This window comes from Syngnathus acus, chromosome 6, assembly GCF_901709675.1.
Source record: "Syngnathus acus chromosome 6, fSynAcu1.2, whole genome shotgun sequence".
Classification (NCBI taxonomy): Eukaryota; Metazoa; Chordata; class Actinopteri; order Syngnathiformes; family Syngnathidae; genus Syngnathus; species Syngnathus acus.
The window spans coordinates 11,174,357-11,200,359 of NC_051092.1; the positions used below are offsets into that span (position 1 = coordinate 11,174,357).

At 43.3% G+C, this 26,003-nt stretch overlaps 3 protein-coding genes across 5 annotated transcripts; 2 read left to right on the forward strand and 1 right to left on the reverse strand.

Annotated features, from left to right (window-relative positions):
* Positions 1 to 49: 49 nt before the first annotated feature.
* On the forward strand, positions 50 to 2,038 carry exosc6 (exosome component 6). Its single transcript, XM_037253114.1, has 2 exons — positions 50 to 377; positions 609 to 2,038. Exons 1-2 carry the CDS (start codon positions 100 to 102, stop codon positions 1,153 to 1,155), a joined length of 825 nt encoding a protein of 274 aa, XP_037109009.1. The 5' UTR covers positions 50 to 99; the 3' UTR covers positions 1,156 to 2,038.
* Positions 233 to 12,047, forward strand: LOC119123813 (alanine--tRNA ligase, cytoplasmic-like). 3 transcript variants are annotated; one of them, XM_037253113.1, is made up of 20 exons: positions 233 to 251; positions 4,044 to 4,199; positions 4,283 to 4,471; positions 4,594 to 4,739; positions 4,964 to 5,155; positions 5,230 to 5,374; positions 5,735 to 5,880; positions 5,984 to 6,092; positions 6,380 to 6,530; positions 6,644 to 6,768; positions 7,226 to 7,370; positions 7,453 to 7,631; positions 7,871 to 7,984; positions 8,074 to 8,280; positions 8,930 to 9,114; positions 9,320 to 9,428; positions 10,175 to 10,288; positions 10,439 to 10,645; positions 10,762 to 10,875; positions 11,020 to 12,047. In XM_037253113.1, the coding sequence occupies exons 2-20, from the start codon at positions 4,056 to 4,058 to the stop codon at positions 11,197 to 11,199; spliced, it is 2,901 nt and encodes a 966-aa protein (XP_037109008.1). In that variant the 5' UTR covers positions 233 to 251; positions 4,044 to 4,055; the 3' UTR covers positions 11,200 to 12,047. The 3 variants fall into 3 exon arrangements, with proteins under 3 accessions (XP_037109008.1, XP_037109006.1, XP_037109007.1); XM_037253111.1 differs by lacking the exon at positions 233 to 251 and adding an exon at positions 2,807 to 2,917 and having other exon boundaries at positions 4,042 to 4,199; XM_037253112.1 differs by lacking the exon at positions 233 to 251 and adding an exon at positions 2,828 to 2,917 and having other exon boundaries at positions 4,020 to 4,199.
* A 149-nt stretch (positions 12,048 to 12,196) lies between these two features.
* Positions 12,197 to 20,606, reverse strand: st3gal2 (ST3 beta-galactoside alpha-2,3-sialyltransferase 2). The gene is made up of 9 exons (XM_037253376.1): positions 20,595 to 20,606; positions 20,304 to 20,504; positions 19,462 to 20,049; positions 17,729 to 17,788; positions 17,515 to 17,648; positions 16,183 to 16,362; positions 16,037 to 16,082; positions 15,467 to 15,586; positions 12,197 to 15,383 (listed from the first exon to the last, which is right to left on the reverse strand). The coding sequence occupies exons 1-9, from the start codon at positions 20,604 to 20,606 to the stop codon at positions 15,210 to 15,212; spliced, it is 1,515 nt and encodes a 504-aa protein (XP_037109271.1). The 3' UTR covers positions 12,197 to 15,209.
* Positions 20,607 to 26,003: the final 5,397 nt, after the last annotated feature.

A 26,003-nucleotide genomic window follows, 5' to 3' on the forward strand; every position in this document is an offset into this window, starting at 1 on the left:
ACTTGACGGAATTACATGTCTGGTATCTGTGTTTCAGAGGGACCTTTTATAGTGCTGGACCTATTCACGTGCCGCTTCTGTTGTTAAAACTGCACCACCATGCCCGTTGACAACAAACGAGTTCGCGGCCCAGAGCTCTCGCAAAGTCCGTCTTTGTTCGCGTGCAAGCCAGCGGCGGTTTTCTCCTCGCACGGCCCCCGTGCAGATGGCCGACAGCGGGACCAGGTTGACGTCCGGCCCGTTTTTGTCAGGTGCGGGCTCGTGAGTCAAGCTAAGGGTTCCGCGTACATGGAGGCTGGAGACACCAAGTTGATGTGCTGCGTTTATGGTCCCAGAGAAACGGAGCGTAAAGATGACACCGATATGAAGTGTGGAAGGTATATAATCTCCTTTTGTGTGGTCTTAACTTTATTTTAACAATTACATTTTAATCTCTAGCTCAAGAATTCAACACCTAAGAGAAAACAAATTGATGGACTTGATTTATGTCTGCTCACGTCAGTATAGTTGTAGTTAATTTAGGCGTATTATTTTTGTCTTGTGATTATTGTTATCTACTCTTTAAATGATGGGGCCCTCAACAAACCAGCTGTTCTTTGTTTAACCAGGTTGACAACAGACATGCGGTTTGCCCCATTTTCTTGCCCGGAGAGAGGCTCCTGGATTCAAGGGAGTCAGGATAAGGACTTCTCTTTGATGCTGCATGAAAGTCTGCAGCCCGCCTTGTGCCTCCACAAATACCCTCGCTCTCAGATAGAGGTCTACGTGATGGTTCTTGAACACAGCGGCTCAGTTCTTGCGCACGCCGTCACCTGCGCGTCCCTTGCGCTAGCAGATGCGGGAATCGAAATGTACGACCTGGTGCTCGGCTGCGCCATCCGCCAGGACGGGGGCTCTTACGTGGTTGACCCAACATATGCGGAAGAAAACGGAAGCGGTTCGCCCAGTGGTGACAATCAGGGAAGACTGACCGTTGCATTCCTCCCTAGCTTGAACCAGGTGTCTGGGCTGCAGTCGGATGGAGAAATGACCGAAGAGACTCTCTCTGCTGGGGTGCGCACCTGCATTGAGGGTTGCTATAAGATCTATCCAGTCATCCAACAAGCTCTGGCCAAGGCAGTGCGAAGGGCAGCCCCCCCACCATCAGAGAGCTGATAGAAGTTGTACTTTTCTGGGTCAATATTGCTATAAAGTGCTTTTGATGTCATTAAAAATCACACAGTCATCATGAAAAGTTAGGAAGTCTTATAATTGACCAAAGTGTCCACAAATAATTTGACTAAAAACATCATTTTCTGCATATTATATTTTTTATAACTGAACGTTTTTCTCTGTCTTAGAAACTGTCATCTTGGAATAACTGGTGGTCATAATTGCCTCTTTAAGAAACTTTCTCATGTTTTCATGCACATTATGACCACCATTTTATCTTTCTGCAAATGAGGCTCAAATTGTTTGGTTGTACAATAAATATTTACGTTTATGCTTTGAAATTATTCTCATATAACATGAAAACAATTTCAATAGTTTCGTTGGCGGTTGTCAAGCTTGGCGTGTCCACTCTCATAGTATAGTATCAAATGATGTAAAAATATTTTAGAAATTCAAAATTTATTTGTTAAACAAGCTACAGTCAGATTGCTAAAAGAATCATGTTTCCAAGTGAAGGTATATCATGTGCTCCACAAAAAAAAAGGCCACGCTGTCAACAACCTGACATAATTTACTGTTTGCGTGAACATTGTCTGTGTGCAGTTGACTTATTTGAAAACAATTATGGGAGCTTGTCCAATATGAATTTCTAACAGCATAAGGAATACTTAATACAATGAATATTAAGTTCAATCTCAACATTTATGGAGGTAAAATGGTGCTTTATAAGGATATTGATTTCTAAAAATATACCAATCGGGAATAATTGCATTTAATTTGTATGTTTTGATGCCATGTCAAGTTGATTTGAGGGGCAGAGTGTAGCCATTAACTGAGACTTAATTATTACCCAAAATTAACACAAAAAAATAATAATAAAAAGGGCTGTATTTGTGTTTGTTTTCCCATTTCATGCTGCCTGTCAATTTGTGTCAAAGCCTGCATTTCTGTGTGACGCCTGTTTTGGAGGTAGTGTCTCTTTCACTTGGGCAAAAGGCATAGGATTGACAAACATTCTGCTGATGGCATTAATCTAGTTTTTAAATCACAAATGTGCTTTATTATACTGTGCAACTCCTGATCAATTATAAACAGTTACAGATTTCATGAGCAAATGACTGGTCCTACATTTGAAATGTCTAATGAAAGTGGCATGATTTAATCATTCAGATTTGTGCAGAATCAACACATCTGCAAAGGAATACTCATTACAAATGAATTATGCATATCAAAATGAGGAAATCCATAGGATGAAATGTAACGGAATTTCATTGGACCAATGGTAGGCCTGTTCTGTACAAGTCGCATGACTGATGCAATAGTAGTATACCGTACTGCATCTATATCCAAGCGAATGCATCTCATTGTGAGATTTCACATTCTTTTCTTCACAGTGAAGCATTCCCCTTCTCATGAATTATTTGTATGTATTTTATGTACATGTACAACACATAGAACCTAATGTACATGTTGCCACCAGACATTACCCATACATATGCAGCATTAAGTCATGAAAGTTTTCAGTTGCATCAGCCGAGGAAGACTTTTCGTGTCATTGGAGTGGCGGGCTTGGATCAGAGTGAATGTCAATCTGACCAATGAGAATCGACATTCGATAAGACGTGCTGCGTGTGCACCAATCGGCTTGCACTTTGGGCGTGATCCCAAGACGACGCTTTCACTCTGGACGAGCAGCGTGGACTCACGCACCGTAGTCTGGCTGGGATCCTTAAAACGACTCACTCTGCGACATTTAACGGCTTATGTGAGTACTAACATTTGCCCTGGCGGCTTATGGAATCAGACAATTTCACTTTAACATTCCGGAAGTACGCCCAGCTGGAAGTATTGCCTGAAATATCGGTGTTGGACTGTACTGGGCTGCCCGGCTTAGCTAACGATTAGCTAGCTTGCGTCAGGTTGCTAGTGCCTCTGTCCAGCAGCAGTGACGATCAGCTGAGCTGTTCCGATGCGGTACACCGATACGCATGAACACTTGGCTCTGAGCAATCCGATCGCCGATTGAAGTTACGTTTATTTCAGTATTGTAACATCACCAAGATATTACAATAGAATCCAAAGTCTCGCTATGGTTAAAAGCCTGTCACTTTATGATCCGTAAGGTGCACACGTTCTCTGGTTTTGGACTGCATTGCATTTTCTAGTCTGTTGATCACAGAGACAGAAGTTTCCATCCTGTTACCTCCGTGAATTTTCACCTGCCGTGGTTGCCAGCCAGCGGGGGCTCCAGAGATCTCAAGGCTTCAGCAGTTTGCTTCCCCTTGATTGCTGCGCGGCGTATGAATGAATAACCTCCCGGGAGCACAACTCTGAATGCCTTTTAATTAAGAAGAGTACACTGGTCATTATGATGCTATGGTGTTTTTTGTTGTTGTTGTTGTGGTTGTACGGTTGTTTGGTACTGCAACTTTGAAGATTGTTTTGGGAAATGTGTGCTTGTGCTGGCGACACCTTTATGGCTGCAATACTAATAAAGGTCAAATTAATATTTTTGTAGTGTCCTCCCATTAGGTCCTTTTTGACAGAAAGAGTAATTGGGAAAATCTTTTAAGCTGCCATTTCAATACAAACACAAAATGCTCATCGGCCTTACTAGATTCCAGAGCAAGTACTTGTTCTTGACAAGTGCCAAAGGCTTTTTTGTAGGTGTGTAAAAAGCATAAAGAACGCCTAAAGCTTGCCTGAACACCCACCTATTTGACTGCAGGCAGGAGTTTTTAAATATTTTAGGAAAGGGGGGTTCACTTGGCATCGTCTCGTGACATTTATAATGATTAATACGAAAGGTTTACATAATCAGCGCTGTGAGGGGAAAAATGCTACCTCAACTAAATCCATGTCATCAAGATCGGTTCTTCTTTGTTCCACAGAGCTGATTCGGAATGGATTCTTCTATGAGTGCCGCTGAAATCCGCCAGAAGTTCATCGACTTCTTCAATCGCTACGAGCACCAGTATGTGCACTCGTCATCCACCATCCCGCTGGATGACCCCACGCTGCTGTTTGCCAATGCGGGCATGAACCAGGTGAACTGCCGATCATGCCTTGGCCACGCGCTGCCGTAAGCTTTTTTCATGGGCGGATTTAAACATGTTTGTGTCTCTATTAGTTCAAGCCCATCTTCCTCAACACCATTGATCCATCCCACCCCATGGCAAGGCTCCGTCGCGCAGCCAATACTCAAAAGTGTATCCGTGCGGGAGGAAAGCACAACGACCTGGATGATGTGGGCAAAGATGTTTACCACCACACATTCTTTGAGATGTTGGGATCTTGGTCCTTTGGGGACTACTTTAAGGTAGGATGCCGTAAACCTGTTCGGCCTTTCACAGTTTGCTGGCATTTAATTTTTGAAGAAACATTTCAGTTAAATGCTCCTGTTTGTTTTTATCCTCTCGTCTGCTCACGTGCGTGCTGCAGCATCTGGCCTGTAAGATGGCACTGGAGCTGCTGACTGAGGAGTTTGGCATTTCCATCGACCGCCTGTATGTCACCTACTTTGGCGGCAACGATGACGCAGGCCTGGAGGCTGACTTGGAGTGCAAAGAAATCTGGATGTCTCTTGGGTGAGTGATGTTAGATGTGATGTTAAGGGAGGCGGGTAAGACATTTCCAGGCACTCTTAAGAGTAGAATTGACTCAAATACGTACCAGGTTATTAAAATCTGTAAAACGTAAAATGTGTTACGTTTCTCTGGGAATACTTGAAATAAAAACAAAATTGTGTTGAAGCAAAGGAAAAGCACTCTTGAAGTAATCTCTTGCTTGCTACTCTCTCTCTCTCCATCAGCATGGATGAATCTCGCATCTTGCCGGGCAGCATGAAGGACAACTTTTGGGAGATGGGAGATACCGGCCCCTGCGGTCCTTGCAGTGAGATCCACTACGACCGCATTGGAGGTAGAGATGCCTCCCACCTGGTGAACATGGATGACCCCAACGTCCTGGAGGTCTGGAACCTGGTGTTTATCCAGTTCAACAGGTAACGTGCACACGGGGTGAGAGCAACTTGATTAGCAAGTTTGACGAATGGGAGTTTTCTGCGGTTTCTTTCAGGGAGTCGGAGACGGTACTGAAACCACTACCAAAGAAGAGCATCGACACTGGGATGGGTCTGGAGCGCTTGGTGTCTGTGCTGCAGAACAAGATGTCCAACTATGACACTGACCTCTTCATCCCATACTTTGACGCTATTCAGAAGGTAGGCAAATACAAGGATGTAAGCATTGAAACTGCTCATTTATCTGCTAAATGGTGTACAGTGGTATCTTGACTTAAGGAAGTTACGAGTCTGGTCGAGACTTATGGAAGAAGAAGAAAATAATAATTTTGCCTGGGGAAAAAAACAATTAGATTACACTTTCTCCCATTTATTGAACATAAACAGTCGAAGACCAAATACAAAGAAGATTCATAAAGAGATTCAGTAGGCCAAAACTAAGGCGATGTTGATGAGATTAGTAAAATGACTTAGAAGCTTGGTCACATAACTTAACATTTTTCCTAGAGGTGATAACAAGCATCCTGGTTCATGATCAAGGTCAGATGGTGTTTGTTTCAGGGTACTGGTGCTCGGCCATACACGGGTAAAGTTGGAGTCGAGGATGCCGATGGTGTTGACATGGCCTATCGTGTGCTGGCTGATCACGCTCGCACCATCACCATCGCCCTTTCGGATGGTGGGCGGCCTGACAACACTGGAAGAGGGTACGAATTTATCGGTCTGCATTACACTTAAACCTTTGAGTCTGAATTTACGCAATGGAAGTTCCACGCTACACTTCTGAATTTATCTGTACTTTCCATTTAGGTATGTTTTGCGGCGAATCCTGCGTCGTGCCGTCCGTTATTCCCATGAAAAGTTGGGAGCCCAGAAAGGCTTTTTTGCTACGCTAGTCGATGTGGTGGTCAAGTCCCTGGTGAGACTTTTGTTTTCTGCCCCAACGCAATTCGGTGTGTGCGTTCCCAGCCTACAAATGAAGCACTGTTATCAATTGACAACAGGATGCAAATGTAGATAGTCTATCTTGGAGATTCTTTTCAGCGCCAATCTGTCAGACAGAATTCTCTTTTTGGCAGTGGCGAGTGAGTGCATAATGCGGCTCAACAAAACTTTCTTTCTCTATGTGCAAGATTAGTTATTATTCCCTTTTATGCATTCTACTTCTCGTTTACTGTTCTCATCAACCTTAGTTCTATTTTTCAGGGTGACGCATTTCCCGAATTGAAGAAAGACCCAGAAATTGTGAAGGACATTATCAATGAAGAGGAGGCGCAGTTCCTTAAAACTCTCAGCAGGGGGCGACGCATCCTCGACAGGAAGATCATGAGTATGGGAGACAGTAAAACCCTCCCAGGTGCGAGATACTTGACGGAAAAGCCTTTCTAATTGCATGGCCTCATCCTGATGTGTGTGTGTATGTGCTCGCGGAGAGTGTTAAACAAGACTTTTCTCCATCTTTGCATTCAGGTGACACCGCATGGCTCTTGTACGACACATACGGCTTCCCCCTGGACTTGACCTCACTCATCGCAGAGGAGAAAAGCATGGTGGTGGACTTGGCTGCCTTTGAGGAGGAGAAAAAGGCCGCACAGGTGAGGAAAATGAAGGGGCACATCCTTGTCTGCAGAAATTATTGGAAGGTACTTTTGTGCTGCTATTGGATGCAGCGCCGCAGTAGATCCGAGTCGAGGTACTCTTGAGCAATTTCAATAATTCTCCGGCTTTGCATACCCAGTCATGCTGACGTGATTTTTAGAAGCCAATTCCTCCTCGGGGATCAACCTCATTCCAAGAGCACTAAGAAGGTTCAGAATTAAAATGCATGTGGACTTGCTTCTCATGCATCTAATATACATGTATTACAAAACGATTTGCCTTGAGAAATTAGATTGTTACAGTCATGTGTTTTGGCAAGTCTAGACGTGTAAGTGCTGCTTACGCATTATTGATAAGGTTTGCCAAGCAGTCTTTGTCGCGTACGACATTGATACACAATTTATTACATTTTTTTTCTTTGTAGCAAGACTTTGTATTTGTCTGCATGTGTAGTTGAAGTCCCAGGGGAAAGGTGCAGGAGACGTGGACCACATCATGTTGGACATATACGCCATTGATGAGCTGAGGAACAAGAATATCCCTGCCACAGATGATTCTTACAAATACAAATACACCTCTGATGAAAATGGCACCTATGGTATTCACCCTGTAAAATCCCAACCCAAATGAGAATTTTGTGCTCTTTGGAGCGCTTCCCCTCATTGTGGTGATGTCCTCAGACTTCCAACAGACGTCTGCCACGGTGTTGGCGCTGCGCCACGACCGCGCTTTTTGCGACCAAGTGACCACTGGCCAAAAGTGTGGTGTGCTGCTGGATCAGACGTGTTTCTACGCCGAGCAGGGTGGACAGACATTTGATGAAGGCTACTTGCTTCGGGAGGATGATAACACAGACGATGTAAGTGGAGTCATTTGCATAAACATCCATTGGACACTCGTAAGTTGACATGATGACAAAGATTAATGTTCATTTTTGTCAATAAGAATGTCCGTTTGTCTTTTGACATCAACGTTATTTGAAGAAATAAGAGTTATCCTGTTTCATATTTTTGGCAGATTTTTTTCTCAATGTATAATGCTTTGCATTTGAACATTTCCAGCGGACAAAAATGTGTGACCGCAGTCTCTGTTTTGCAGCGAACAGAGTTCTCAGTGAAGAACACTCAGGTTAGAGGAGGTTACGTTCTACACGTGGGCACAGTTTATGGAATATTGAAGGTGGGAGACCGTGTCACCTTACACGTGGACGAGGTGAGCTCATCAGTGACCGAAAACGCGTGAACAGGAAAAGAAATCTCGGATGCTTTGACCGTGTTTTTTTGGTCTTCTGCTTTCTCCAGGCTCGCCGCAGGCCCATCATGAGCAACCACACCGCTACACACATCCTCAACTTTGCTCTAAGGGGAGTTTTGGGCGAGGCGGACCAGAAGGGTTCCTTGGTGGCGTCGGACAGACTTCGCTTTGACTTTACCGCTAAAGGTGCTCTGAGCACAGGGGAGGTCCGTCGCACCGAGGAGATCGCTTGTGCTATGATAAGGGATGCCAAGGTCAGTGATGCTAGTTTAGTATTTTTATTCTTAATTTAAAATCCCTTAATAGACTGTCAAATTGTGGCATGGGTAGGTACCACTAGTGCTACACAAAAGACTCTAGATATAAGAAATCCAAGTGCAGTTTGGTTATATTTAACTTTTAAGAACAATACGCTTGCATCTAATATTTAAAAAGCTTTTTGTTTCCCACTTTTATTTCCCTTTCATGTGATGTACATTTTTGTTTAGGTGCATTTTTCAAAATTCCAATCTGTAAGCAAAGTGTTCATGTTCAAACTAGATAATGTTACAGTAGGTTACAAAAATATACTCAAAACCTCTTCCTTTTTTCCATGCATATATAGGCATACTACACTATGGTATTTAATGTTGGGAATGAAAGGGTTGTGCTCCTTAAAACCTGAATATTGTTTAGGTTGGAAGTTGGTGTAAACATTTAAAAAGCAATGGTCTTTAAATTGCTTTTAAATTAGCGATTGGGTGCTGATTAATTTACTTTAATTTTACTTTTACTAATTAATTTGCACGTAAAAAAAAAAAAAAAATCGCATTTCACATTGGAAGATTATTTGCAATTTTTTTTTTAATCCAATTTTAGTATGCCGCTGACTGTCAACCATCCCTTTTCTGTACTTTGCTTCAGCCCGTTTACGCCATGGAAGCCACCCTGGCCAAAGCCAAGGCTATTCAGGGTCTGCGCGCGGTGTTCGACGAGACGTACCCCGACCCTGTGAGGGTCGTGTCCATCGGCATCCCCGTTCAGGACCTACTGGATGATCCCAACAGCCCTGCTGGCTCCCTCACCTCCATTGAGTTTTGTGGTGGGACGTGAGTATTTCTGGCGACCTGGGACTTGTGCGATGTGCAAAACACGAAAAGCAAAACAGGCCACAATCTGTGTTTATTTGCCTGTCGGAGTATCACTGTTGCAGAATAATGTTTTGTTTTTGTGAAAGGGGCAGCACCTGCCCTTGTAATACTCAACCCTTTGCAGCCTGCTAACAACTGTCATGTTCCGTTTTGTTATCCATAGCCACCTGCAGAACTCGGCCCATGCAGCGCCGTTTGTCATCGTCTCTGAGGAGGCCATCGCGAAGGGCATCCGTCGTATTGTTGCCGTGACAGGAAGCGAGGCCCAGAAGGTCGGCGCTCGCACACACGAACGCGCGAAATATGCAGAGATTATTCGTGACAGTTGTTTATGATCAGCCTGTCAACATGATTTTCTTTCTGCTGACATCCTGACTGAATTCAAATTGCTTTCACTGCAGCGCAGGGATTTTCAACTGGGTGACACATTTTCCTATGGTCGTTAAGATGCAAAACCAAATCCATTGACGTCAGTGTGCGCATATTTCTTGTTAGAAAATAACCACTAAATAAAGACACATCACAATTGCAACATTGCATTCCAGATTACAGTTTTACAAAACAAAGGGGTAAATTAAAATTACGTATCGCTCCAAATACAGTAAATGACACATAAGGAGAGGTTGCCGCGCTCTGAGCATGATAACTGCAGACTTAATTATAGAAAAAAAAAAAAAACTTCAACTGAAAAGGCCCACATTATTACTGATGAACCCAAATGATGCTGATATGTGTGCAAAAGAAAAATTCTGTCTTCTCAGCAGCCAGTGATGGCCCCAATGGATGTGCATTTAATTATAGATGGAAGAATTCTTACCTCCCCATTTATCTCCTCAATGTTTGCTGGTTACACACTTCAGCCCGGCAAAAATTGACATAGCTAGGGGCGTCATGTGTTTGCATACTCGCCGAATTTGTGTTGCATAGATTGTACGCAGACTAAATTGTCAAACGACAGCACTAGAAGCGTCGCAGTAAGTATTATTTTACCAAGGTTGATTTTGCTCTTGTTCACCAGGCTCAGAGGAAAGCAGACGCGCTGACCCAAGCTCTGAGCGCCCTGGCAGACCACGTAAAGCAGCAAACAGTTCCCAACAAGGATGTTCAGAAAGAGATTGCTGATATGACAGAGGTATATTTAACATGTATTCCCTTTGGTTTCTCTAAATTGCTTCCATTGTGCTTTTGGAAGGGCGTTAATACATGGCACCCTGAACGAATGCTCTCCGGTTGGTAAGATCTCTGAATTGTAACTTGATTGCCACTGTCGACTTGTGCGCAGTCCATCGGCACCGCGGTGGTGTCCCAGTGGCGGAAGGATGAGATGAGGGAGACCCTGAAGGGCCTGAAGAAGACCATGGATGACCTGGACCGCTCACACAAGGCGGACATTCAGAAGAGAGTCCTGGAGAAGACCAAGGAGGTGATTGAGAAGAGCCCCAATCAACCATTACTGGTAATGGCGATGGAAACTGGGGCCTCAGCCAAGGTGAGATTTATTTTTCAATGAAAGTCGAGAATAACATCTTTAATGAAATTGTGCTGTATATGCATAAAAGATGAAATTGTCACCAAGTAAGATGTGTAAACCTCCCATTCTCCTAGGCTCTCAATGAGTGCCTGAAGGTGCTGAAGGCCAACTCCCCTCAGACCGCCTCCATGCTCTTTGCTGTGGACCCCGATGCCGGCAAGGTCATCTGCTTGTGTGAAGTCCCTCAGGTGAGTGCGATTTCGCAGGCCGTGTTTGTTTCCTTCCATCACACCACACACACAATCTTGTTTTTTTTTTTTTGTGTGTAGTTTGGTCATGCTTTGTGAATCCCAACTCAGCAATGTTAATGGGACTGTGTGTTTACACCACAGGAAAAAGCCAAACTTGGACTGAAGGCAAGCGAGTGGGTGCAAGAGTTGTGCCCCCTGATGGACGGCAAAGGAGGTGGCAAGGACATGTCTGCACAGGCCGCTGGTCGCAACACAGAGTGTCTGCAGGAGGCGCTACAGATGGCCAGGCAGTTTGCGTCGCTCAAGCTGGGCGAGAATTAAGACGTGGGCGAGGAGCGAGGAACAGGAGCCAGGCAAGTGTCGTGTTATAAACAGGGTGGAAGATGGGAGCATCATCTGATGTGTTTCTTTGAGTCTGATCTGGAACAGAACAGCACCTTTTGGGGGTTTCTCAATCTCACTTTGCTTCTTGGTGACCACTATTGAGATTAGGTTTGTTCGTGTAAACCTCGCTCAAAATGTATCTGTGTGGGAATTCTACACTAACTTGAAATCCGTTCATGGCAACAGCTGACATTGTACGCTGATAGGACCTTACAGGCAGTGTAAATCGTATTTGCATGCTGACATAAAGAAGACAAGGAAGGGATTTATAACCCTGGAGTAGTGCCGAAAAGTGACAATTTTGCACTTGGCTTTACTGTTTTGAGCATTAAGATCTAATCTGTGCTGCCTTTTCTCCTGTTCGTCTCGTAGTCATGTAGACGTCTGAACCTACTCAAAGGCACTTAGCCTTCCTGATTTGTTCAGGGCTAATTCCAACTCCAAATTGACCAGCAATTTAGGAACTTTGTTTCCCCGTTTAGATGCGGGGCCATGGTACCATCCATCCATCCATCCATCCATCCATTATTTGTAAGATGGAGCTGTTTGAATGAACTTTAACTGTAAAATGAAGAAGCCATTATGTTACAGCTTCTAACGGTCAAATTTAGTAGATTGATATCTTTATCCTGTGTTAATGGTTATGTTATCTATTTAGTATGTAACTTCATCTCTTTATCACCTCAATGCACACACCTCAATTTGTCATGTCAAAGCTGTTCCATGGACGCAACATTATGGGAAAAGACATTTTGGGATTGGAATAAAGTGTCCTGCCTTGCCTATGTCTTCCTTTTCTCAACAAATCTATTTTATTATAATGCTGATCAACATGTTCGGTGTGTCCGTTGCATGTATGAGGTTCTGGATTCAATCCCAGACATCTCCGTGTAGGTTGAATTATTGAAGTTAAAGGTTTTGAGACAAGCCAACGCATTTCAAGAAGCTTTTATTTTCACAAGCTAAGATACAAAGTGGAGTGACAAGTAAATGCACAGACAAATGAAAGATGACACATGAAAGCAGTCAGTGCCAAAAAACAGATCCTCAACAGGATGGAACTTTGGGTTTGCTTTAGTGTTTTCTAAATTGCCTTTTCTTCTAGAAAATGTATCAGTCAGGCATGTGAGCCACCACGTTGCCATGTAGCTACTGGATCTTGTAAACGTGAGTCCAAAGATAGTTTTAGTTTTAGATCTAATAATCTAATTGCCATGTGGAGGTACATTTCTATCCAATCAACTAGTGTTTTTTGGTCTAACTTTCACATAATCACTAAGGTAATTCATCTTGTAATAATAATAATAATAGTAATGATTTACTGTTTTCAGTTTATGAAACCAACACCCTGTCATGACCTTTTCCAATGGGGCGAGAAGAAAACGGACCCATTTACAACATTTTCGTTGGAATGTTATTTTGGTGCTTGAGATGTAAATAATCTTCCAAGCTGAAAGGTGCATTTTGGGAAACATGATTAATACAAATATCAATAACATGGGGCAATACAGTAAAACGATGTTTATAAAATTATGTGGATGATGTTGTAAAAAATGCCTCAACAATTTACTTGGAGAGAAAAAAAATGTTTGGACCCAAACCTTCACAATCATGTTTGACTGTCTTATTGATTGGGAAGTGGACCACTACAGTAAATGATATGCAATGCAAGGTAAGTATCATTCCTGGCACATGATAAATGCGCAAAAAGTAGCAATGGATCACAAACAACCTGCCTGCTACCTCTTCTACATCCTGTGTCCATCTTTACACAAAAAAGAAAGTTGGTAAGGTTTTAAGCATGCCTCAAAGGACGGCAGAATATGTTTATGTATGTACTTTGTAAAGCACAGAAGGCACAGCCAGCAGACCTGCAGCACATGTGTGCCAGTCAGCTCAAAGCTAAAAGATGCAAAGCCAAGCAGATGGTTGTGGCCGAGTGGATCAAGGGTTGATACATATGTCCGGCAGTGGCGGGAAAAGGCACGGAAGCTTGCATGTTGCTTGGGCAAGGGACCTTGTAGCCTTGACAGTTACTCAATTATTTTTATACTTTACTCACAGATGCTTTGGATGGCAGAATGTTGTCTTGGCAACAGAAGTTCATATTGGTACCCGATGGAGGCTGACTGAAATTTTAGCCTACCTTTTTTTTTTTTTTTGTACCTTTTAACATTTAACTGCTTGATATTTGTTCTCACTGACCACCAATGTTGCTTAAATTCAGGCATGATATTCATGTTGCTTTTTTGTTCATTGTTGATATATAGATAATTTTGTTATAGTGTGCCAAATGACGTGCTAAGTGTATGCGATTCTGTATATTCATCCATTCCCTCTACCGCTTAGCCGCATTACATTCCCATCTGACTTTAGGCGAGAGGCGGGGTAGGCTGGTTGCCAACCAATTGGAGGTCTGCGATATGTGATTTCTACCGGTCATATGCTCTTTATCTCAACTACAAATCCAGAGCCAAAACAAAGTGTCATCATTTGAACATAACTTCTGTTTGCTGTAAAATATTCCTTGGGTTAGGTTTATTAATTGAACAGATATGTTGTTGATCCTTTGTATTCCCCCAAATGCACTCTTGAATGTTGTATTTGTTTTCACAAAATCTAAATGTTTCAGGGATCACCAATGGAGCGATAAAGTAAACATTTGAGAACGCAGCAACAGTTTGAAGCTAAGCAAATGAAACGATGGAAATTCTGCAGAAAAGAAGATGACAACACAGAAATGGAAGTGCAGGTAAATGGTGATATCTAAGGCGCGTGGTGACACTGTACTCCCCCCCCCAAGAGACACACAAAGGTTGAAGTGATGATCAGTCAATGGAACTATTACTGTTGTTAAACAATTTTACATCCAGGTAGTTTCCGATGTTCTTCCACCCACTAATCAAGAATGAGCTAAATCCACCGGGATGCAAAAGTCACTTTGGAGTTGTTGCAATCCTTTAAACATAAAATGCAGCACAGTTTGCAGAGAGTCGCGGCAGAACTCGGACTAAATGACGCTTACTCCCGCTGGCTTTGTCGTGCTTCAGCTCCTAAATTACACTCTGACACACCACATGGGGATGATTAAAAGTCTGATCCGAAACCAGAGTGCATGCGTCCAAACACGCGAACAAAACAACGTCCTCTTAGAACTTTCGCTGTGACGGGACTCCGGGGAAATAATTCTTTCAACTCCCCATAATCATCTACTGTAACCTTTTTTCCAACAAGGTTAATGTGACAGTCGTCATCCTTGTAGCGGATTCCAGAAGAACTGTTGCACTGGCAAAACTGGGTGGTGCCTCTAATGGCTTACAACCAAGAAAAATGGAAAATGTCACTGGTGCCGGATAATGTGCAGTGAGTCATTTCTGTGTCTGTTCGTCTTGTCTGCACGCCTTGGGTGATGCACTCCGTTGGTCAACAGCTCAGTAGTTTGTTGATATCGGAAACCGTGGCTGGAGAACAATAGTCCACTGGATTGCTGATGGTGCTGTTTCTTCCTCGAGGAAATCCGTTTCTATATAAATGGTGGAGGATTAGATCAGTGGAGAACATGAGAGAATGTGACCATTCTCTTTTGAGCTCTCGCAATGCTGAGCTCAGTCGCAGTCAGTGTTACTGTTTGACGACTCTATTTTCCCACTCCCGAGTCGAAGCTTGTGACTACGAAACGGGGACAGTGTCTTTCGATGTCAGCTCTTATCATGAGAAGTGAAACCCTGAGGCTCTGCCCTCTCCATCGCCGTGTGAGCAGAGCCTCACTCGGATCGATATGTTGTCACATCTCGAGCAGTGGTCCGCATCTGAACATGTAGTTACTAGCTAGGGGCTTGAAACTGATACGATGCCACACATCAGTGACCTTTCCGCAGAGAAGGACAAGGCCATTGGCTGGGGGAAATAAAAAGCCAAACCAGACCGTTCTCTGGGCTGGTGTGGACTTATTTCCCCGGGTAAACGGTAATCTTTCCAGCCTCAGCCAGTCGCTGAATGATCTGAGCTTCAAAGTCTGCATCGTGGACCCCTGTCTTTCGAAACTCTCCCGCATAACGGTTCTGCTCCCAGTAGTGGTGCCAGTTCCCTCGACCATCTGCCCCAAATCCAAACACATTCACCTGGAAAAGTCAGCATTGGAAGCACATGTGAAATTCTGGACCTAAGGACGACAACGTTGCGGATGTTCGTATTATTCACTGACCTCATCGCAGACGTGCAGGGCGAAGAAGAGCACTAGCATGCCTGTAGATGGGTATCGGCCATGATGCCTGGTCCAGTGATCGTGAATGTATTTAAAGAATGCTGGGTTGAAGATTTGGACCTGGACATAGATAATGAAAAGAAACCACTTATGACATCTAACAAATTTGCCTTGTGAAACAGTCCCTGAGTTATGCATATTTGAAAACGGATAACCAGAATAAACAAGACGATAAGAAATTCCACTTTTCCATTACACAGGTAACGTTGAGTGCCAGCAAATAAGGCTTTAGGCTGCTCTCAGGAAATCTGACAAATCCATAGTTTTGGTTGCTCTCCAAAATAGGCTGTAAAACTGTGTTGGTGCTCAGGCGAAGTCCCAATGAAGTCTCCACATGCTAGGGATTATGAGGAGTTTATCTATTTTCAGGGATTAAAGAGTGAGCGGAAGATTAGTTAAAACAAAGGGATGGTTTCTAATCCCGCATCAACAAAAGGGACATAATTGCAGGAAAGCAGTCTGCGTTTCTGTTGTGAGAAAATAACTACATGCAGTATATTAATTGCTCACCTTGTCTTTATCCACGCGGAGAAATTGCTTCACCGGAGCGTAGGTGCTAGAGGAGAGATGTTTTTGAATTATTTTTCTATCAATTGGATTGAGCGACCGTGACGGATTGCCAACGCCCAGTTGTCCAAAACGTGCCGCGCGCTTACAATCGGATCTGGCCCGTCGACAGCGCGCTGGTGATCCAAACCAGATCCAGAGTTTTAAACGGAATCAGGACAAAGCTGACGTTGGCCGCCAGGTTCTTGGCGCTCTCCGGATACATGAAGTGGTGAGTGGTGTGGCCGCCGGCATCTTCCTCGTAGCCCACCGTGGGGGCCAAGTTGATCCTTTAGATTGCGAGAGCGAAACAGTATGAGTGATCTGGTGGTGAGCAAACACCTGGCTTGCTCATTTGGAAACATGTTGCGTTGTAATCCCGGAAATATTGGAAAATAGCCAAGTCAATTATCTGACCCTAGGGAGTCCAGGCATATTTTGCATATCGGGAGAAGCCATGACCGCTGTCTGCTGTCTTGATTAAAAAACATTCCTATTCAGATAACCACTAAAACTATCGTTTCTTTTTGCTAAACAAAAAAAATGATGACGCCTATGAACGTCACTATAATACAAACTAGCTCTCTTGCTTCTCCCTGCACAAAATCCATTTGTCATAGACAGTGAGACTGTGGCTGAACCCAATGACTGTAAAATGTAGTGAATAATGATGAAGGCAATAATAGAAGATGGATGCACTGATCTTGCGTGACGCTTTAGTAGGATGAAAACAATGCAATGCAGATGTATAAAGGGAAGTCAGAAAACAACTTCTGTCAAAAGTCACAAAGTAGCTATGAATATATTTATAGGCTTCGCTTTTAGTACTGGAGAAAGTGAATAAAGCAATTTGTCCTGACAGACAGAAGGTGGGTGGCAGTGGCGGTAAGCCAGAGCTCATTTTAAATCCAAATTAAGAGTCCAACTACAGAAATGAGAACGTGGAACATGATATGAGTCGGAAGGGAAGCTGCCCACACTCGTCTTGGAATGCAATGCCTTTCTACTTGTTGAACATTCACACAACACAAAAAACTGCATGCACAGTACTGTAATCTGATTAATTAGTCAACTGCTAATCATGCAACCATACGATTACAAACATGACATTTTATCCCGGGGATTTGCATTTGGGACAGTACAACAAGGGAAATAGATTGAAGCCAAAGGATTTACTCTGCATGCCCGTGGGACAAATACCGGTGATGTAATTCAGCTTCTTGGGATTCTTGACCTCCCAAGAAGTCGACGACCTTTCGTCAACCAATAGGAACATACAAAACCTTAAGATTAAATATTGCATGAGCTGCACATCTGTTTAATTCACCGTCTTTCACTCTCAATGGAATTTCAATGATGAATGCGGTGTTCTCCAGCCATCCCCATCCTCACTTATATTTTTTTTTACCCCGTCATATTTCTCCACTATTCACTCATCTCACCTCATGATGTAGTTGTGTCCATCTATGATTGCCCCGTATCCAGCCCCACGCAGGTTTCCAGAATTCCCCACTACGGCACACCGTAGGCATCGCGCAGGATCCCATGAGCCATACGGGGATCGTCCAGGAATAACCTGTCATGAGGAAACATTAGGGGAAGTATATATACTATAAGTCTATGATTTGCTTATTTAAAAGTAGCTAAATCAAATACCTGGAACAACCTAAGCAGCACCTGCTGGATGTTCTGGGGTTTAAACTGGGGCTGCAACATCTAGAGGGAGAGGAAAATACGGTTACAAGGCTCTGCGGTGGAAACACATCTGACATAATTGAAATGTAGTTGTGTCGCGCGCGCGTGTGCGTTTGTTTTTACTTGGATGAACACAATTAACAGAAAATGTACCGCCTGTGCCGACCAAACCACCATCCAAGATCAGATTAAATGAGGTTACCAAAACATGCTGAGTCATAAATTGAAGTAGATGGGAAAACATTGATTTCCTTGTAAAAATAATTGGGCGTTTCTGGAATGAGTGCACCAAATTGAAAAGCTCATAAGTCCCAACTAGTGCTTATAATCACCAGAAGCACAGCTGCAATCGGAAATCACACAAATAAAGCATATATTATATTCATAAGTGGCTTCACAAACATAAATGAGATTTTGCAATGGAAATGTTGTTTTGTGAGATTTGGGGCATAATACATTCATAATTAACTTAATTTCAGTGTGTGTGTGCGTGCGTGCGTGCGTGAAGGTGTGTGTTTTATATATTTAGTGCAGGGATAGGCAACTGAAAAGCCAGAGGGGGTTAAACAGGTTTGCATACTTCGAAGCCAACTGTATGACAGCAATGCTTATTCATTATGAACAAAAACGAACCGTCACATGACTGGCTTGACAATGAAAATACTTTACTGACCTGAAAGTACTCACTTTAAAGTATTAACAACATCAGCATACCGCGGGGAAAAACTCAAGAAACAAAACTATTTCCCCGTCATCCCTATTTCACACTCGGCCTAGATTCCCTTCTGCCGCCGCACTTGTTGTTGCTTTATATTTCCATCCAGCGTTCCGTCATGTCTAATTCCTTCTCTTTAATTTCCCCTGCTCCCCCTTTGTTTCCCCTCCTTCTCTAGTCTTGGTCTCTCTAGGACACTCGAGCGGAACACAGCTCATCAGTGTCGATCAGAGAGCACTAACTCTCTCTTTTACTCCCCCATTACCTCTCTTACGCTCCAGCTGGTGCTTTGCTTAGTCGTCGTTTCTGCCACCCCAGCCTTTTTTTTGTTGTTTTTTTTCATCCCTCCATCCTTTAGCTTTTCTGTCTCTGATGCCCCCCCCGCGCGATGCACATTGCGCCTCTGTTGTTCCGGGACCATTAATCTTCCTGTAGGCTGGCAGCTAAGGTGCAAGATACCTGGCAGCCACTCCTAAGGGGTTTTATTTTTCAGGACGCCCAGTAAAGACATACACGTTATACTTTAGACACTGTCAGGAAATATGGAGAGATGTGGATCGGTTTGCTTCAGAGGATGAACTGGATCTGTGGTTACTCTTATGCTGAAAGAAAGGTAACATTTCTGTCCCTTTTGTTACAATAGGTACGGAAAAAACGCATGCGGCTCAGTAAATGTTTAATAACGTTACAACTAATTCATCTCCTGCACCATAACAGAAGAGCCTGTTCTTCACAATGCGCTCACTCTTTCTCTCGCTCTCTTGTTCACCCCTGTCCTTGCTCACAGACACACATTTAATAATATTACTGTAAGCGTTACGAACAAGTGTGCCACAGCACTGTAAGTAAATTAAACATGTGGCTTCGCTTTAACTTCCTGTAGCTCCCTACAACAGTCCAGTCGTTGTCTCTTTTTTTTATTGTTTAAAAAGGTCGCCGGGTATTCACAGCAATCACGTAAAAGTGGCTTGTTACTTACCACCCACCAGTAGTAAACATCAGAGGGCAGCTGGATGTTGTCTCTGGTCCAAACAGGAGAGATATCAGGTTCATAGTTGTCATCGAACCAGTCCGAGACTCCGGGGTCTCCAACGCAGCGAGGGCAGGCGCAGGTTTGCTGTTGCTGGGAGTCAGTGGCGCTCAGTTTGTGTGAGCCCACATAGCTGGGCACCAGCTTGACCCGCCGAGAATCCTCCCAGCTCGGCGGCTCCAGGTAGTTGAAGCCGACGCCGCTCCGGAGCGAGACGGAAAAGAAGAGCGAGGTGAGAAAGACGAGAACCAGCGAGCCCAGTACGAGCCAGACCCTCGGAGAACATCTCGCCCGTCTGACTTTCTCCGTCGTGTCGCCTTTCCCGTGACTACCCGAGCCCCCCACCCCAGGCGCCGACCTGCTTGGCCAAGGTCTCAGCTCCGAAAGTCTCGATGCACCCCTGAAAGGACCCCTGGCCCAAAAGCCCCAGCGCCTGTCCCGGTGCAAAGTGGAGGAAGAGATGCGGCCCCCCCATGGCCACACCCCCACCCCTGGGCCTGCCACCGTACCCAGCCCAGTTCCAGCCAAGCTCTCGGACTACGAGGTCGCGCACGCTTTCATTTAAGTAAACACACGCAAGACAATGTGGCAGTCTTTGTCCCACACAAGCTGTGCACTTGGCGATCTTCCTACGCTTGAGCTCTCTCAGCTCTTCCCCCCCCTCCACCCCCCCTCCACCAATATGTGCTTGTCTCACACACTGAAGTTGCCGTTGAGTCACACGCAGCTGCGGTCTGAGAAATTCCCAAGCCCTTTTTCCATCAAGACAAGCTCCTCATCTTTATCCCGACTTTCGCATCCGGCCTGCTGTGTCCGTCCCTCTTTGATGCTTTCAGTGGCAATCCATCAACGAGCAAAGGTAGATGCAGCAGGTCGTCGTCCTTCTCCGCTCTACCATCTGTGCAAGCGATGAAGCTCGGCTCAAGCTCTCCGCTTTCTCTTTTGCTTGGTGTCTTTTGTTGCACTGGTCTGAGCCCAGGAAAGCGTGTGCTCTAGTTGAGCGCAGCGGAGAGAGGGAGGAATGAATGCAGGAGGAGGGGCAGGAAAAAGGAGGAGGTCCGGCCTGAAGGGTATTCTGTCACATGTCGAGCCATTTTAGACATTACGTTGATGTGGTCTTGCTTCTTCTCTCGCTCTCTGTCTTTTTTTACTCGTGCTATACTTCTATTGCACCTCCTGTCTGCTTGTGCCTATTTTGCTAGCATCTCATCTTGGGGAATTGTCATTTGATGTAGCATAAACTTTCTTGATGCATTCAGACGTTACTAATGTAATTGCAGAGTTCGGATGGCAGAATCCAGAATTTTTTAGTCAAGGCACACCCGACGATGATATTTTGAGAAGGGACTTGGCTGCAGGATGACAGGCCAGGTCGGGTGGAGTGATGTGGAAAGGGTGCAATGGAAAAAAGAAAAACGACCAAACCAATCAATCTTAAGTCTCATCTTCTCTCCGGCTGGCTTTGAGGGGACAATAGGTGGGGGCGACATCTGCCCTGCTGCCCACAGACAGTCTGCATGTGCCTTTGAGCTGACGTGTGGGAGCTAACATGTGACACAGTCTTCCAGTTGCCTTAATAGAATTGTACGCTCACGCTAACCTGCTAAAGCACCATTTAAAAGCAGCAAGCTATCTCCATGCTGTTAGCTGCATTTGATTCTTCGGATGCTCGGATTAAAATCTGCTGCTCCCCAAAACACGTTGTGTCCAACCTAGACCACGAAGGCACAGATTTCAAGTGATGATTCAATTGTTCATTCCGTTTCCGAGCATCTTTGGAAGCCAACCGCAGCTGATTGAAGAAAACTTTGCCCGTCCATGGACAACCTGAAAAGTGAAACAAGAGAGAGATGAAGAAGGGGTAGAAAGTCAGTCTCCGGCATTAACTTCATTGACCGCCATTTAACTTAACAGTTCACCAAACGACTCAGAAGGGCTGACTTTAGTTAAGTATCATGGCCACAATGATTTAAATCATTTTGTTCTGTGAACCGGGTCAGCCACATCATCTGTTTGGGGAATTGTGCAACTGTCTGCTCATTCACATAAACGTGGAATGTCTGAGTAAAATGAGGGGGGGAAAAATGGCCGCTACCGCCTATGCTCAGGCCATGTGCTCCACCTGCAGCAGCCTTGTCTTGCTGCCCATAAAGCCAGTTGAGTGAAAACTGACCCAATCCTGACAGATGAATCAACACCTTTGAAAACACAACTCACAATAGACCTGCAATTTAAAGTATTTTTTCCCTTTGTGCTTCACTGATCTAAATATTTTTTTTTTTTTTTTCTACAAGTTACTATACACATTTTGTGCGGTGGCTTGTTTGTGTTCCTATCATTTGTCATTGACGCCTTGGGATACAATTAGGTTGGGCATGAAACTCACCTCGACTCCTTTGGGGTTATTAAGAAAAGATCTGGATGCAAGTCCATTTCTTATTCATTTGTAGGGCAGCGGCAAACCAATACACTTAAGTGTCGGCTATTTGTGCTCTTATGGAAAGCATCTCTTTTATATTTGCAATGTATCTCCCAGGTCTCCTGTACAATCCCACGCAGTTGTCAACAAAAGCCTCCGCGAGCGTGTTTCACGAAGCAAACGCTCACTTTGGCACAGTAGCTGCGGCTCATTACTTTGCCAAGCGCATATGTGTCACATAACGACACAAAGCACGCATAGCATGTTTTATATCACGGGGTGAAAGCCTGCGAGGTGTTAAACATTGAGACTTACACTCCCTGCAGCAGCTGAAAATGTGACCAACGTGTTTTCTTTTCTGTCGAGTACATTTTTGCTTCTTTGGTTTCATTATAGCTTTAACAAAAACGTTCCTGCTATTTATCTTTGTCTCATTTCTGCTACTAGTAATTATGACTCTCTTTGTGTTCCATTTCTGTAACAATTATCTGGTGTTGCAAATGCCAGTCTAAGCTCTTGTTCTGAGTGCTTTCAGAGGCGCCCACGAGCAAAATTGCACCTTTTTTTGGCTACAATATGCACAGTAGTAGAGTGGAGCCCCATTGAGCATAATCTGTTGCAGGACGCTCATAGACCTCCAGTTTAAAGAGATTTGGAAACTAATTTCCATCTTAAATAAATAAATAAATAAATAAATACTATCATGATGCTTGTCAGACAATTAAAAAAAACATTTTAATAATAACTGTCATTGGTGTGAAGTCAACCCATATTGAGTCTGCTTTATATTTTGAAACAAGGGTAGCAAACAAAAAAAAAAAGCTCATAAAAGCCCAAGACAAAGCAAAATTATTACGATCCTTACATGGAACAGGAATCCAGAACAATCGCCTGTTGTCTTAATTTTTTTTCCCCCCACTAAATGTTGAATTTATGGTTTGTTTATTTCAAGTAGTCAGTGAAGGCAATGAAATCAAATGCTAATCTGGAATTCTTGCACTCCATATTTTCAGTAAGTGATACTCTGTGCCAGTACAGAAAAAGTTTTAATGAAGATGTCAGTTAAGATGCTGGAGCAGTAGCTCTATCATTTCCAATGGGAAGAAAACTAAGCAAATTATAAAAGCAAGCAGAATTGTGTCAGCCATAAAACATAACACTGCAATGATAAAAAAAAAAAAAATCCTTTCTGCTTATAAATGAGGCTACACACTTTTTTATTTCCTCATTTTGCTAATGAAAATTCCCCTTAATTCCCTCAGTGCAGATTCATACAGGTCAAGTGATTATGTTGATGGGAACATAACAGCTTTTCACAGGAAACATCACAGAGGTGCGTCAAACTGATTTTACTATCAAATATCACTATAACATTTCCCTAGTCTCATTTTGTCAGTAATGACAAGATGCATCTTTGTTTGGCATATCAATGACCTTCTCTGAAACCTCCTCATACCTTCACGGTATTTATCTGATTACTGGAACGCAACGAGACAGAAATTGAGATTTACCCCAACAGACATTGACGTGACCTTCACAGAAGCACGGACTGATGATATATTATGCATCCCTAAAGCGCAGTACAAATGACGTACAATGAATACAAGCATTTTGCACACTGTTGCTTTTAACCAGAATCTGGCTGCATTCATCCATTTTTAGTTCTAAGTAATTTCGTAATTCTGATCAACATACCTTGCTGACTATGAGACTGATAAAATGTCATCCTCATCATCATTATTATTTTTGATGTGGATGCCATTTTTGTTCACACAAGTATTTCTTTTGTTCAAAATAGTTCCCTAACATATTCTTGCTGTGTCCTTTTCACTTCGCACCATTAATCATTGTTTTGCTCTGTTCCCTTTCCATCGCCTCCTCAATCTGATTCGATATCAATCGTCGTGCAACAAGACCAGCCTCCACTCGTTCTTTCGCTTTGTCATTACATGTTTCGCCAACGGCTATATTACTTGCAGTAGCCACAGAATACAAATTGTGTGTTTCAGTCAGCTTGCCATACGATCGACCTTGAGTCAATATTGGCAACACACCTTTTTGAAAACAAAAATGCAGGTAGACAACCTATTTCCTGAAATAATTTTCTTCTTTTTTTTGCTTCAGTGGTTTTGAGGAAATGTACCACAGGCTTTGTTGCTGTTTTCAATGGAGCACAGCAAAATGAGATAATTCAATCATATGAACTGCAGCAAGATGAGGAAATGTGTTGGACAGTCAAACAGATGGACAGGAGACAAGGAGGGATAAAAATGGAGAGGGTAGCGGGGGGCCTATGCATCTCATCTCTCTCACAGTTCCCCTGTGTCCAATTAAAGCCATCACACACTCCGCTGGTGGAATGCCAATCATCTGTGTGTGTCTATTTCCACACAGCAGCCTTGAATACCTTGTGGAAATGAATGCTCTTAACATTTGTCCTTTGATTCATATCTATTTTCCCCCAGCCTAAATTTCTCAGTCTTCCATAATTGCCCACAGAAACACCTGAAGATGAATTTCCTTCGTGAAAAATGATAAAAGCTTTCTAAAGAGCATTTACAATATTTCCCGCTGACACCAAGATACAAGGTGTCACTGAAAAGCCATTATCTTTCTTGGTTTGACAAAGCAAGACCTAAAAAAAATCTGATACAACGTGTTTTTTGAGCAAGAGCACCGCATTTTTATTTACTTCTATTTGTTACAGTTCACTTCAGTTTTTAGTTTCTGTACCCAGTCATCAATTCACAGAGGCTACACACAGTTGAGAAAGAAAAAACAAATTGTTGTGACTGCTTCTAGCTAGAACCTGTATGCTATTCCATATTGGAGATTGCCTTTTGTCTGTAAGTGGCAGCGTATAACATGGCTTGATTCAGATGGATGAAGGGACAAACAGTGGTAGTTATTAGCACCTTAACTCAACACATGACCATCAAATGGTTTGGTGGGTATGACCCCAAAAAAAAAAGCAGTTTATATGCCATGGTCTTGCAGAGTTCACTTGTTTTCTTTCACCATTATTAATCCATTCACATCCAACAAGTTATTATTGTCACATGTAGATATTAGAACCCCTTACTGCCCTTTTTCAATCAAATCAGGTCAAATCTCAGCGGTCACCGACGGGTCCCTTTTCATCTCCTCTGAGCCGAAGTTCTTTCTGCATTTTGCATTTAGGTGAGCGATGCGTAATAACCTGTGTGAACCTTCAAAATCTAATTGGACGTCGTGCTCCCTTTCCAAATGACCTTTTCACACTGTGCTACTATGGCAGAGGGTGATTTTTACTTGCGGAAGAGTGAAATACAATTTAGTGATATTATGTGACTGGAAGCACCAGGGACATGGCCAAAATGGCATGAAACAAGAATAAGATTGAAAATGCATGAGTTCATTCCACCAGGACTGATTGAGTGACTTTAGTGATCAACCAATCACAGGTGAGCTGCCATAATCAGGCTCATCAAGGTCTTGTGACTCTAATAAGTGTTGATATACATTTAGTCTTTAGTAAGGATATGAAAATCAATTCACTTTTGTTATAAATCAGCTATGTTGTTTTGTTAATTTTGATATACAGTAACTGTTTTGAAATATTTCAGCAAATCTCAGACCTCAGTTCAGCACATCAATGGACCATTTTTTTCTTCATAATTTGAACAAAACAAAATTGTATTTGGCTTTAATTACACTGCATACAAAATATTTTAATTGGAAAGTAAGGATGCATTTATATATTAAATCAGTTTCAATAGTGTCTTATCAATAGATGCAGTAGGTGTATTGTTTTAAATTGGGATTTCCAGCACCTATTTGTCACAGAGGTCCAAAACCCAACGGACACGCCTGCTTTCTTTCGGTGTTCTTGCATGAATGAAGCCAAAACTCTCTCTTCTGCCACCTGCTAGCGCCAAGTTAATGTCTCCCTGCTCTCACACACGTCTCACCCCTTTCTCCCCTATTAGTCTGGTGTTGAGGTGAGAGGAATACTGAAGGAAAGAAAGGAGGAGGGTTTTTGGTCCTGAGGGCCAATGCCAACTGCTTACTAATACACACAGACTATCCATCT